Below are 15,330 nucleotides of genomic sequence, written 5' to 3'. Positions count from 1 at the left end.
TAAGAGTGAGAAATAAGAAAAGAAGCTCTTTTCTAGCCCGGCTAACTGGCCCCAACACCTTACCTCAGAGTTCTATGATGCCCACCCGGCTGTCACTACCGATCACTCAAACCCATGTAAGAACCAAAATTAAATTACTCCTTCTCTTCTTGCATTCTATAGAAGCCTTATTTTTCTACATTTGAATCGGCTCTATTTTAATGGCAGCCACATCAGAAATGGCACTTACTCAAGGGGAAAAAATTAAAACACCATTCTTCCCAATCAATCACAAACACCACAAACAGTGTGGTGACGACAATTACGTTGCTATGTTTTGAAGGGTCCGAGTCAGAAAAGACGTGCGCGTCAAGGGTCCACAGCTGGGAATGTGAACCGAAATTGGGAAAATACAAGTTCTTTTCTGATTGGCCAGGCTCCCACATAAAATGAAACCGTGGGCCCAAAGCATGTGACATGAAATTAGCACATTCTGTAAGGTGTACTCTTCAAATTGAATAATTCAAGAATATCATCCTTGATGAACTGGGGCATTTTGCATGTTTAATATGTAATGGAGAAGTATTACCTTATAAAGAACCAGACTCACCTAGCATGCTTACCCTGACTTCTCCAATTATTAACTATATTACCTCGGGCAAGTGACAAAGCCCTTCTATGTCTCAAATTCCTTACTCGATAACAATTCCTCAACCTCACAGCTTTGCTGGGAAGAAGAAATAAGTTCATACATGTAATCTATTTAGATCAGTCCCTCGCATATGCTTAATTATTCAGCTATTATTATTGTTACTGCTAAAAATATTATCAGTGCAAAACCATCAGAGAGGAGGAAAGGGAGGCTCAGACAAGTTGAGAGAATTGCTTAAAGTCACACACACGTAGTGCTGGTGTTGACATAACACTCTGGTCTTGAAGTCCAGTCTTCTCGCCACCCACCCCACCTCTGCAAAGAGGCTATAAATAAATATCCCCGAATCAGCAACGACGTCTTCCTTACATTGCTAACTTCAAAGTGACACGGAATTGTATGCAAAATCCTTTGATCAAAAAATAGCACCTCCAGAGAGGACTATTTTAAAAAGAACATCATGAATCGGTAGGCACTTAGTTGAGATAGGACAAAGTCCTTTAATGTCCTAAATGTGTTGTCACGTAGTTTAGGAAGCCAGACAGGGGGGGAAGAAAGAGCACAAGATCGGGTGTCAGAAACTCGGGGTTGAATCCTCCCTTTACTCACTGCCATGAACTCACAGACAAGATAACCCAACTTCCTTCTTCAAGTGCTTGCGAGGGTTAGATAAGATAACGCTTGTTACTGCAATGCGAACTCCAGCGCTTTGGAAAAATAATAAGCTGTGGTTTTTGTCATCACAAGGCAGGTGCCAACCTTTTCTGAAACGACCCTTTAACGGATGAGTGAACTTATCTGCAGTTCCTTAGCATTTCACACCATTTCCATCTCCAGAAACCATGAGCCAGAGAACACAGATGTTCGCTTGTCAACTCCACTGCCTGCCCTACTTTCCTCCTCTAGAACTCCAAAGAACATCCAAATATTACCTGCTTTCATCTCTTAAACCTCCTTATAAAAACCAGATGAGGAGTACTTTTGTTCTGGGGGAAGCAAGACTCCCCGTCTTCACTTAACTGCCGGGCTGTTCACAAGTGTGAATATTTTGCTTCCCAGATATTCCCAACAACTGGAGGCGAATAGGGCCCATGAAAAGTGCAACCTTTCTTACCTAACTACCAGACCCTGAACTGTCCCCCTGGGACAAGAAGTAAAGAAGGTTAATGATTCAGTGAGTAACTGACATGTCTACACCTACTAGTCTAGATCCACTCTTGGCAGCTACCCTACCCCTCCCAAATAACACGTTAATTCAGTGACACAATCCGTCACCTTTCTGATGACTAAATCCTAATGACCTAATGACTAAATCCTACTATTCTTGTCTAACCTTTCACAACAATTTAATGTAGTGTCCAAATAGCTTCTTATTTTAACCCTTATGTTAATTCCCAAAGTAATTATAAATCAAGAAGCTCTTTTCCCAAGAGTTCGTGGTGAGGTTGCTTGCCTCCATCCTGTCCTTGCTTCCAGAAGGCATCTAATCAAAGTATCAACTCTTCAAGGAATTTAGAAAGTCAAACTCTTAAAAAAAAAAAAATCTCTCCAGTAGAAAGCTGTCCAAATAGTGACATTTTGAGTAGCCCCCTTGTTCCGTACACACACATATCGCCGAAAAAAAAATCTGGTTTGCAACCTGGTCACTCCACAGTGAGACCCGCCAATGGACAAGCTGTGCTCACACTACAACAGATTCAATCAGCTTGTTGGCTCCTAACACTCAAACGTGGACACACTGCCAAAAGTCAGCAAAGACAAATAAAAACAGAAAGAAAAAAGGTGAGATTCAGAGAAGACAGAGACAATGCAGAGAACCGAAAAATCTTAAAAGCAAAAACAAAGAAATCAAACATTTGATTAATATTCCCAAAGAGAAAAGAAATGCATCCACAAAACAAGAAATATGCAAACAGAAAATGCACCCCCAAAACAAGAAATACGGAAACAAAATAGTGAACAGAGATCAAGAACGTGCTCTTGAATATTAAAAATAACACAGCTGAAATTTTAAAATATCACTAAAAAGACTGGAAGATAAAGTCAGAGATATCTTCCAGAAAGTAGAACAAAAAATCAAAGAGATGGGACAACAAAAGGAAAAAGATAAGAAATTAGAGGCTCCATCCAGGAGATGTAATATCTATATAACAGGAGAGACAGTATTATAGGATACTAAGGAAGAAATTCATAAAAATCATAATAAATAAATAATAAATAATAATTTTTTAAGAGCTGAAAGACATAGGTCTTCAGACTAAAAGAGATTGCAAAGTACCCAGCCATGAATTAAAAATGGACCCACACTGGGGCACCTGGGTGGCTCAGTCAGTTAAGTACCCAACTTGGGCTCAGGTCACGATCTCACAGTTTCTGAGCTCAAGCCCCACGTTGGGCTCTGTGCTGATGGCTCAGAGCCTAGAGCCTGCTTAGGATTCTGTGTTTCACTCTTTCTCTGCCCCTTCCCCTCTCGTGTTCTATCTCTCTTTCTCTCTCAAAAATAAATAAGCATTAAAAAAAAAAAAGAGGACCCACACTAAAGCATATCACTGTAAAATTTCAAGCTAAGGAGATAATCCTAAAAGTTAATTGAGGGGGGAAATACAGGTCACATACAAAGGTCTGAGAATGGAAGTGACATCAGACTTTTTAATACTGGAAATGACAAAATTTCTAGTATTAAGGTGATGCCTTAAATTTGAGGGTTTTTTTGTTTGTTTTCTTAAGTTTATTTATTTTGAGAGAGAGAGAGAGAGAGAGAGAGAGAGAGAGACAGAGAGCGAGTAGGGGAGGGGCAGACAGAGAAGGAAAGAAAGAATCCCTAGCAGGTTCTATACTGTCAGCACAGAGCCCTACATGGGACTCAATCCCATGAATCATGCAATCATGACCTGAGCCAAGATCAGGAGTTAGGACACTTAACCGACTAAGCCACCCAGGTGCCCCTTAAAATTGAGTTTTAATAATGACTTTTATCCCAGAATTCTATGCCATGCAAACTATTCATCAAGATGCATTTTCATACATGTAAAGATTCAAAAAATTTACCTTCTATTCATCCTTTCCCAAAAAGCTACTAGATGATGTACTCCCACAAAAATGAGTAACACTGAGATTTAAGAAACAAAGCATCTAACAAACAGAACAGCAGTGAACAGAAATCTCAGTACAGTTAGCTACTCAGTAGATCCAGAGAATAACTCCTCTAGATTGTTTCATAGGAGTGTCAAGAGGAAAGTCTGGGGTGGGGGCATAGTAATGATGGGTTTGAGCATACAGAAAATATACTATATGTTTGACAAAGATCTTGGAGAGTTCAACAAAAAATAGCAATAGGTACTAGACAAGATAAAAGACAAGATAGTTACCAATTCCAGGAAAAACAAAGGGTTATACCACAAAGGAGCCATGGTCATATCTCACTGTTTGGCTTAGCCCTGAAAAATATTTCTTTAAATCATAATAGTATAAACCTTGACCACTGATTCAACAAAATACTGGTCAATAACTTTATTAAGGGGATGGGAGAAAATAAATTTTGCAGATAGTGAAAGAACTACCATATTTCCCCTTAAGCCACTAAATGAAAAAAAAATAGTAAATGAATATTTGGGGATATAAGAATAAATAATAGGAAAACAGCCTATACAAATATATATATATTTGTATATACATACATATATGTATATACATATACATCGTGTAATATATATATATACAAATATATAAATCCTGTAATACATATATATACGAATATATAAATATAAAATATATACCTTTAGGAAGAGGAACTCAGGGATGGGAAAGGCAATGTTATTTTTTCTTTATAAGCCTAATTGTATCTTTGGCTTTCAAAACTATGAATATATATTACATTAATTAAAAAATATATTTAATAACTTTAATTTTTAAAATTAAAATTAAAAATCTCTGAGTGTGAGATGCAATCAACGTAAAGGAAACAGAAATTGTAAGATTGAAGCTCAAATAAGCACTTGGCCTCAAGCCAAATGATCACAAAACACCCTAGTCATTTAAATCTTACACACTTTTGTGAAAAAAACATCTAATGCATCTCCTAATTTTTCTGATTGATCACAGGAACAAATGAAAAGGACTTCAATTACCAATCTTTTTCATAACTGATCAAATCCTCAATTTCTATACTGTTTGTACCTTCGCTCTTTAGAGTATATATGAAACGCTCTGGTCTAATCAAACTAATATCCATTGTTCTTTCCACTAATATTTATACACTTGGTGATAAATATACAAACAAGGCATAAAATTTCTTCTTCCAATAAAAGTAATTCTTTTGAACGACAGAATTTGCTTTTAGCGTCTCGAAACTGCGTATCTATACACTAAAAGAATGTATTCTCCAGTTATAAATCTGAGGCTTTTGCTAAAATGATTCCAAACCCTCTCACGAGTACCTTTGAATTTGGTTTCTATCTAAAAACAAGCAACACACCCAATTCCATTTGTTTTGAGCCTTCCTGAACCAGACATGCTTCGGCACACACTTAAGGAAGTTTAATACTGCACTTCACTTGCGGATAGGAACTTCTGCTTAGTGTACACATAACCTAACCCATGAAGTGCTGTTTAGCTTTAAAAATACACAGACTGATTTCATAACAACGATTTCAAACACGGCATTTAGGAAAAGTGATTCGTTTACCTCTGTTGGTTTGTAGCAGTCTACAAGAGCTTCCTAGAAGAAAACACACAGAAGGTAAGTTTGATTATCTTAAAATTCAGTATCATTTAAAAAGTGAAGTGAGAGGAGCCTGGGTGGCTCAGTCGGTGAAGCGGCCGACTTCAGCTCAGGTCATGATCTCACAGTCCGTGAGTTCGAGCCCCGCGTCGGGCTCTGTGCGGACAGCTCAGAGCCCGGAGCCTGCTTCGGATTCTGTGTCTCCCTCTCTCTCTGACCCTCCCCTGTTCATGCTCTGTCTCTCTCTGTCTCAAAACAAATAAATAAATAAAAACATTTTTAAAAAAGTGAAATTAAAAGTCCTTTTATCTGTACGGTATTCTTCTAAACATGGGCAACCCAGATTTCATAGCGACAATCTAGAATCACACTTCATTTCAGCAGCTGTTGCTCATCTTGAAGATATCAAAAGTTGTACCTTCCTGCGCAGGACTGCCTGGCACCCGTCAGAACACAAACGCACACCTCTCCTCTGGGCTACCAACTTGGTTAATAATAAACTGTGTGTACTGAAGTTGAGACAGCCTATGGGAAATGGTAAGAATCACCCTGGACGTGGAAAGCCGGGCACCCGGCTGTGATTCAACCACAACCCACCTTGTCACACCTCTGCAGGTCTCAGTGTCCTTGCCTGGAAACCAAAGCGGGTGGCCTGACGGTAGCTAAAGCCCCTTTCAAGTCCTCTATTTTATTGTTTTTTAGTTTATTTATTTTGAGACAGAGAGAGAATGAGCTTGAGTGGGGGAGCAGAGGGGGAAGAGAATCCCAGGCAGGCTCCGTGCAGTTAGAGCAAAGCCCGATCAATGTAGGTCTCAAACTCACGCACCATAAGATCATGCCCTGAGCTGAAATCAAGAGTTGGATACTCACCCGACTGAGCCACCCAGGCACCCCAAGTTCTCAATTTTAAAAAAAAAACCTTTTTTATGTCACTATATTTTCTATAGAACTGGTGCCTGTTCTGTATTCTTTTAATTTTCATAACTAGATGCTATCATTTCCCAACTAAATTTACCAAAAACAAATAATCATTAAACTGAGACTTTTCACCACTCAAGGGACTGGTAATTATTGACACATTGAACACATTAATACATTAAAATATGCCCTTTAATTGCCTTTAGAGATCATCTGCCATTGGTGATAACCAACAGCCATTAACAGTAATTATCAGTGAACATTAAGAGCAATGACAAGCCAAAAGTTAATTGGCTTTAGAAACTCCCAAATGCAGATTTTAAAATGATAGATTTGACCTCCTGGGGAAGGGAAATAATGTTGTATTGCTCTGGACTAAGGAAACATGGGACATCTCAGTATCCATTGTTGTACTAGAATGCTAACAGGTGACTATCCTCTAATAAAAGACCTGTTATTAAAGAGAATTATGTTGTAAACGATCTTTTCTAGAACTCTCATTTCATGGGTGATATAATCCATAACCGTGAGACCAGAGTCCTGGGCTTGGATACTCCAGGTCTGGCTCAGCACCTCCCCCCTTCTCATACAATTGTGGGGCGTCGCCCCCTTCCCCGGCAAATGGGCCTCTGGAGATAGAACCAGCTTTTGTTCCAAGAAGATGTTGGCTACGGAAGCTCACACCCATTAGGTGGTTTGAGAACTGACTGTAGTCAAGAGCTGCTTTACCATCAGAGATGCAGTTCGTGACAGTGAACACCTAGCACTCCATCGCTCTCCTCTCTGCAAACTGTCAGTGCTCAAGTCCTGGTGCCAGCCCTGCCGTAGGGTGGGATCAGCACATGCCCTGGAGATCCGAGTGCATTCAAGCATCCATGACTGGCAAGTTCTAGATTTTGAAAGCTGCTTACCCGTAACTTTAAAGCTCTCTCTTCTTCACTGTCTGCATCAAGAAGGTCATCAATGTCAATTTCTACTTCTGGCATTTCTTCTTCCTGGGGGGAGGGGGGGGGACAAATGGGAAGGCATTCTGTTTAGTGAGAAACTACACTGTACCAAACCAATTCAGTTAAATAAATGAGCAGATCATCAATTAAGGGAGGGGGAATCAACATTTGGGGGGAAAGAGAGACTGGAAGAGGAGGGAAAGGAGAAGAGGTAGAGTAGGAGGAAGAGAAAGAAGGGAGAAACGGGAAACCAGGAGAAAAAGGAAGAAGAAAAGGGAAGAGGTAAGACAAAACAAGGAGGGGGAAAGGAAGGGAGGGGGGAGAGGGAGCAAAGAAGATTTAAGAGTTCCAAAGCAGTCGAATGTAACATTTCAAAGATAACAATTTCCTACTTTCTGGCAGAAGACTGCGATTGTGACAATCATTGGGGCTCAGCAGATGACAGAGCAGTGAGAGCTGCAGTTTCCTATCCAACATCTACTCTTTGCTTGGTGGCTACCGGGTCTTTTTTTTTAATGCTTATTCCTTTTTGAGAGACAGAGACAGAGCACAAGTGGGGGAGGGGCAGAGAGAGAGAGGGAGACACAGAATCCGTAGCAGACTCCAGGCTCCGAGCCGTCAGCATGGAGCCGGATGCAGGGCTCGAACTCATGAGCCGCGAGATCACGACCTGAGCTGAAGTCGGACGCTTAACCGGCTGAGCCACCCAGGTGTCCCTGCCTGATCTTTATTCAGGGTCCACATCTCCCTTCACAGCTCTGGGTCTGGGGAACCTGATTCTGAAGATTTCTGACGCATGGAACTTGGGTCAGGACCACCCCAGCTCCAATTATCGGCTCAGGAGGGGATGGGAGATCCAACTGAGACTGATGGGGACACTGGGAAAAGATCCTCTTTCCACAAGAAGCAACCCTGTTCACTCCTTCTAAACTGCGAGTGGAAACTCAGCCAGAAATTATTGGCAGCCATCACTGAACCAAGAAGGGAGTGAGCCTGACTCACGGTGGGCAGAGTAAGGGGAAATAAGAAAAACCAGGGTTCTGGACAAGTCACTGAGTCACTGAGTCAAACCACCTCTGAAGCCCCCCCCCACCTTTGAGTAAATGCCTATTCCTGTTTCAGCCAATGTGAGTCAAGTTCAATATCCCTGCAACCAAAGACATCCAATCCAGAAGAGAGGGCAGAAAGTCCAGCTGGAATGTGGTGAAAGAGGTCACCAATTTGGATTCCGTACTTCTATAGCAAAGTAGATCTTTGCTACCTCGCCCTTCTGTTATCTCACCTTCCCCATTCTGAGAACATTGACATAAAATTGTATTTAGGAAAGTGCTGCGATTTTGTATTTCACCTTCCCATTATGAGTCACCTCCTCTCCGGTGCCTCTCCGCCATACTGATGGCCAAGGAGGGTCTGCAGAAGCGAGAAGCAGAGCTGTGGGGGGGACACCTGGGCTTAGCCACTCTGTGGGTTGCATCACCTGGTCTTCAGGGGCAAGGCTGACTTCCTATTTCCTCTCTACTAAAACGCATTTACTAATAGTGCTTTCAAAAAGAATCCTTTTTTTTTTTTCTTTCTATTCCAACACAAAAGAGGATCCAAGCTTTTGGAGGAAACTGAAGAATATTATATAGTGCTGTGAAATAATAAGAAATGTATATATTGGTCTCTACCCCTGGCTCCTGGCCCAGAGCTCCTAAAGCACATGTGAATGGGGGTGCCAGGAGAATCTTTTGTTCTAACAGTTAGTCTTTGACCCCCCCCCATTCCTGACACAGAATTTTCTGACTGGTAGGTTCATCTTTAGTTCTAACGAGGTAACTCTTGTGGGCTCTTGGATGGAGGCTGGTCACAAGGAAGACCAAACCATGAGTAGAAGATTGGAACTTTCCACCATTCCCGTTACCCGTCCTTCTGGAAGGGGAGAGGAGCTGGAAATGGATGTGGGTACGGATGTGGCCTCCATCCAGGCTGAGGATGCCGGGAGGATCCCGAAGCTGTACTTGTAGTCAGGACTCTGGGAAAGACCACACGGGATGTGCATGCCGCCTCCCTCCCTCCGCGAGTACCAGCCTCCCTGGCCACCACCACTTCCCCTCCACCATGCTGGCACTCTGTCACTCTATGCTGCCTGTGCCCCACTTCCTATTTTTGCGTATATGTGAAATCCAGGCTGAAAGGAGTCATTTAGGAGGCCACAGATAGATGATGGAACAGATCTCAAGGGTCTACCAGACTTTCCAGTGAAAGGACGGATGGGGACTGAAACGCCAACAACGGAACTCACTATATTATAAAACAGTCAGCAGCCCACAAACACAGACCACAGCTGGGGAGCCACAGTGTGGTCAGAGCCCGTGGGGCTCCTCCCAACCCTGGCCAATGAACACCAAAGTGATGGCCACGGTCCCCTGGAGAAGATCTCAGCACACACTGGGTTGTGTTCCGGAAAATGTGGCTAAAGATTAATTCAATTACATCCTCAGCGCTGGGTGGCTTTCAACACCACCATATAAGGGCAAAGTACCCACAGCCAGCTTCGGCTGACTCCCCTCAAGAAAAGCCAAGCAAAAAAAGATAAACCCATAAGTTTCTATCTAACGATCTACCCAGAATTGCCCTAAGTTTCTCCACTCCTCCCCCAAAACGGTCCTTTGGGTTTGGCATTTATATTTGGTGTGGACACACAGCATGTATCTGGTGTGGACGCAGAGTATGTATTTTAAGTCATGGTTCGATGTAGTCAAGCACAGGAAACAGATATAGAACCTGCTCAAGGAGTCACAGCCAAGGGAAACCCAGCGTCTGCTATGCTATTTTTTGTAAGTTTTTTTTTTAATGTTTATTTATTTTTGAGAGAGAGAGAGACAGAGAGCGAGTGGAGGAGGGCAGAGAGAGAGGGAGACACTGAATTCTAAGCAGGCTCTGAGCTATCAGACGGAGCCTGACGCGGGGCTCGAACTCACGAGCCACGTGATCATGACCTGAGCCAAAGTCAGCCACTTCACCGACTGAGCCGCCAGGGTGCCCTTCAGTGTCTGCTGTTCTTAGTGGAAATGATGCTCTCCTCAGAACAGTACAGCAGTGGGTTTCCCTGCAAACATTATTCAGCTCTGATGCCCTGCCGGGTTTGGTCGAACGGGCTTTTACTTGTGTAGCAACAACAGAGTCCCGCCCCTACGGGACGCATCTGCAATAAGGCATCCTCTCATTAGGATTGCACACCGCTCTCCCCCAGGCACTGCATTTGACCCATTTTCTCCAACCCTGGAGATCTGGCCTGTCCAGTATGGTGGCCGCATGTGGTTATTTTAATTTAAATTCACTAAAATGAAATGCAGTTAAAACTCCAGTTCCTCGGTCGCATTAGCCACAACCCAGTGCCCGACGGCCGCATGTGGCAAGCGGTGAGTGGCTCCCGAGATGCAGAACTTTGCGGTCCATCGGACAGGACTGTCCTAGAACTTACCCACCAACCCCCCCCCCCCCCCCGGCCCAGACATCCGGAAGCAAATCCTCCTTCCCTCTCAAAGGAACTTGACAGGAGTAAAGAAAACCTCCTCAAGGATAGAAATATGCGGTATTTCAAATTTTCAATGAGGAGTACAGGAATATTCTTGAATACTGATTGAAGTTCTCTTTAGCTCTACTTGATGTATTGAGCAGCATCACGGAATAGATAACTTTAGGGACAGATTACCTCATTCGCAAGGAAGTAACCACAGCCTCAGCTGACTCTCCTACCAGAGTTTAGTTGTGTTTGCAGATCTCCCCGCATTAAAAATCAGTCCCCAAACAGTGGTTATGGTGACAAAGAGTGAACCAATCTCTTCAAGGTCCCTGGGCTGAGTCATCAGCTAACATATCCCTCATTTAGTCAGAGGCCTTCCTGTTACCCACAGACCACGCCCCTGGATCACTTCTGTGCATCTTTCTGGTCTGAGAATCCACGACATGCGAGGCATCGCGCCTCGGGCGCTGTCACACGCACCCAGGAGGGACTGTCAGCCTAAGCTCAAAGCAAAACAACAGGCAATGGCACGAAAAGAGAAAGGCAACCCCCGTGTGCTTTAGTAATTAAGGGGAGGGAACACTCCCAGCCTGGGCTGCCTGGGAGGGTTTCGCCAAATAGCAGGATTTGGACAGGTTTGGAGGGGGACGAACAACAGCCACAACTGGAGAAAACATGCAAAGAACATTCCATTCCCGCCTAGCGTGACCTGCCTTTTAGGAACACGTGCCTAGTGCTGCCACATTTTCTAACTTTTCAGGAAAAGCTGAAAATCCAGATTTTAATATAAAGATGTCACGGCATTTTCAAGGTTGGTTAACAATTCCTTAAAACACTGAAACGGACAAACAAAATTCCTCACCCTGGAGGCTGCAGTTTTTCCTCGGCCTGCAGAGACGAGTCCCGGAGGGCTCCCGGGCAAGGGTGGGAAATGCCAGAAGGGGAGCCAGCCCGGCTGTAGGGCCCTGGGGAGGGTGGAAGGGAGGAGACGAGGAGGCCGGTGAGAAGCACGAGCTCATCCCAGTGTGAGTAACAGGGCTTGAGTGCCAGTGTGGCGAGAATGGAAAGATCCTAAACCGTGACTAACAGGGAGGGAAAACAGATGGAATCTGGAAACGAACTGGGTGGATGAGGGAGAAGGAAAAGGTAAGAGACCATCCAGGTTTTGAGCCAGCCGGGTTCTGGAGAAAGATGCAATCGGAAGGAGCACATCCGGGGCCTCGAACGCATTGCGCCAACAAGCAGCTCGGAGGTAAGCCGTCCCCGGGACCCTGTCCCCCGCCAGCTTGTGAGCAGACAAGAGCTTGTGAGCAGACAAGACCCTGTCCCCCGCCAGCTTGTGAGCACGCCGCCACCACAAAGGGACGCACTGCTGTGCTGAGCGGAGGAGGCACAGCCCGGTGCGGGCAGAATCTGCAGCGGGTGGCAGCAGCAGTGGCCGCGCGCTCCCGACGGGCCCCGGCACGAGGACGCACTCATGCAACCCACGCAGGTTCCCGACGCGCCGCCGGCCTGAGGTGAACACACACGCTCTCCTGCATACACGCACACACTCCTACATGTGCGCACCCTCTCACGCACACACCTCTCATGTGCGCACACACTCAGGTATGCTCACTCCTTCACACGTGCACACATTCTCGTGCACACACACATGCTCACAGGCTCTCTCACACACACCCCCACACACACACTCATGCGCTCACTCTTACACATGCATACACTGTCATATGCACACATGCACACACTTGCACACGCTCTCACATGTGCATTCTCACCTGCATACATTCCCACACATATACACTCACACACACTTATGCACAACTCTCACCTGCACACATTCCCACATGCATACACACACATGCACACACTTTCATGTGCACACCCACGTGCACACTCACACACACACCCATATATGCACTCATGTGCACGTGCACACTCACGCATACACTCATGCACACACACACTCACATATGCACACACTCACATGCTCACATGCTCTCATACGCACCCATATGCACACACGCACACCCACGCAATACACTAATGCACTCACTCTTACATATGCATATGCACACACTTACATAGGCACTGTCAAATGCACACTTGCACACACTCTCACATGTGCATACGTTGTCACATGCATACAGTCACACATATACGCTCACACATTTATGCACAACTGTCACATTCCCACATGTATACACACGCATGCACATACACTTCCACGTGCACACACTAGCACACACTCTCACATGTGCGTGTACACACCCATACATGCATACACACTCTCACATGTGCACAGTCACAGGTGCATACACACTGACAAGCACACACTGTCACAGGCACTCACACACTCACATGCATACACTGTCACAGGCACACACTCTCGCGTGCACACACACTCACGCACACTCTCTCCCACGTGCACACACATACTCTGGTATGCACACACACACTCACACACTCTCGCATGTGTGCACACACACACTCACATACCACACGCACACACTTCTAACGGGCCAGGAAATTGACACCCCGAACCCTGTCAAGAGCCGTGTCACGAACATTTGTATTCTTAAAAAAATACAAATGCTCACTTCCCTCCACAGCAGTGAAGGGGGCAGGGAAGCTCAGGCTAAAACAGCTTGAACATGGATTCTGGTTGTCAAGCTCTGTGACACACGGCCAGACGGCTCCCTGAGAGTGCCAGAGGCTCACGGTCCTCAGCGGTCTCCACCTCCAGTAGGGATGTGCCGTCCCATGGGATTAGAGCCTGGGACACGCGGGGCGGCAGGGGTGAGGCTGGGAATGGCCGGCACTTCTGAGCGCACACCCCTGCTGCAAGCGCACAGGGAAACTGGCTTAGGAAAAAGCTGAAAAGAACAGAGGCCCGCTGAATCTGAGGGATTCTGTGAGTTCCCCATGAAGATAGTTACATTTCATGCTGTCATTTTAACGACAGTCCCCAAAACTTCTGTAAAAGCAAGCGTATTTCTTCTAAGAATTGTCCGGATGACCATGCTTTAACCAACCCCACTCTGTGTTTACACACTGGCATCGAGCAGAATTACGTTCATTGTCGTGGGCTAGTGAGAAAAAGGCCAAAGATTTAATAACTGTTCGATTTATACCTCAGTGACTTATGAACGCCAGGTGAAGCCAGAAGGCATCTGCCACAGGACGCTGAGGGGCAGGGCTGTGCCTCCTTCCCAACAGCAAAAGGAATGACATTAGCTTTCACGCTAAATTCACGTTCTATGCCTTATGGATGATTTGCAATTTTGATTTGATATTATAATTGGAAGAACCATAAGTATAAAGAGTTATACTTGGTTTTAAGTCGTACATTTTTAAATATTATAATATTAAAATGTTTGAATTGGCCCTGGAAAATGCAAGAAGTTTTTTTCTACCTAAAAAGAAGCCTAGCCTACCCTACAGCGCATCGTTGTGGAATTTCAAGACATCGGGGATGGAGAGGAGATCCTGGAAGCTTTCAGAAGGAGACACAGGTCACACACAGGCAGACAGAGAGTCAGCAGCATCAGGCAAGGGGGCAGTAACTTTAAAATCCTCAGGGGAAACAATTTCCAAACTGGATGCCAGCTAAGGGGGCGCCTGGGTGGCTCAGTCCGTTAAGCGTCTGACTCTTGATCTCAGCTCAGGTGTTGCTCTCAGGGTCGTGAGTTCAAGCCCCACGTTGGGCTCTGTACTGGGCTCAGAGCCTTCTTTAAAAAAACGGGGGAAAAAAAACAACCTGCCAACTAAGAGTCAGAGAAACACCACGGACATTTCAAGACTCGTCAGGTCTTATGTCTAAACGATCTGCCTCCCATTTGGGGAAGCAGTGCTCCAGCAAAACAAAGAAACTAGGAAAGTCATCTGCAGTTGTCGATTGTGCAGACCAGAGGGCACACACGAGAATCAAGACCGAGGAGGGTACCCGGGAGGCCAAGAGGTGAAGAACAAAGCAAATGGAGACTCAAAGGCTGGGAAGCTGAGCAGAAGGAATGGAGAAGAGCCTAATGTTTAAAACAGGCATGGGGTCCGGCATACCCCTGCCTGGGCGGCTGGACATCCAGAGGGGCTGGAATAGTATGGAGCCAAAATGGCGGAAGTAAGTGTAGGTCAACCCGGCTCCAACACCCTTGGTGAAGGGTATGATCCCATATCACTAGTATTTCCCTAATACCCACTTATTTTGAAATTTAAATAAGCTTCCACGGTGGAAGCTTGCTCAGAGCCAAATGGCACTATCTCCCCAAAATCTTCCTTAAAAAAAAAAATGCAATAGCCTAAACCAAACTTTGTCCTGTAGCTAAGGGAAGGGATATTTTAGATAATACCCACAGAGGATGCTATTTTTGGCCACCCAGAAGAGCAAGTCCGTACCTCCCTTTATCCCACACATCTCACAGCTAAAGTTCATTTCTGAAGCGCTCAGAGCGCAGACGCCAGCTGCGGGAGAGAAGGGGGAAAACCACAGGCCATCCACTGTTACCACCCACATCCACCTAGCACCCCACCCAGAGCGCCACCCCTTTCCTCTGGGTCAAGAAAACACGATGTAATATGAGTGAGCAGTAAGGACATGATTTAACAC

At 45.0% G+C, this 15,330-nt stretch overlaps 1 protein-coding gene across 2 annotated transcripts in view; it reads right to left on the bottom strand.

Moving 5' to 3' along the window:
- The window catches only part of PPP1R14C (protein phosphatase 1 regulatory inhibitor subunit 14C), an 88,607-nt gene that overhangs the window by 22,321 nt on the left and 50,956 nt on the right, over nt 1–15,330 (bottom strand). For both annotated transcript variants that reach the window (XM_043592606.1, XM_043592607.1), the window contains exons 2-3: nt 7,181–7,264; nt 5,316–5,348 (exon numbers count right to left, since the gene is read on the bottom strand). In XM_043592606.1, coding sequence (XP_043448541.1) covers nt 5,316–5,348; nt 7,181–7,264 — 117 coding nt within the window. The remainder of the gene's footprint in view (nt 1–5,315; nt 5,349–7,180; nt 7,265–15,330) is intronic.

This window comes from Prionailurus bengalensis, chromosome B2 (assembly GCF_016509475.1).
Source record: "Prionailurus bengalensis isolate Pbe53 chromosome B2, Fcat_Pben_1.1_paternal_pri, whole genome shotgun sequence".
In the NCBI taxonomy this organism is placed as follows: Eukaryota; Metazoa; Chordata; class Mammalia; order Carnivora; family Felidae; genus Prionailurus; species Prionailurus bengalensis.
The sequence above is the reverse complement of the archived record's forward strand: the minus strand, read 5'-3'. Positions and strand labels throughout refer to the sequence as shown.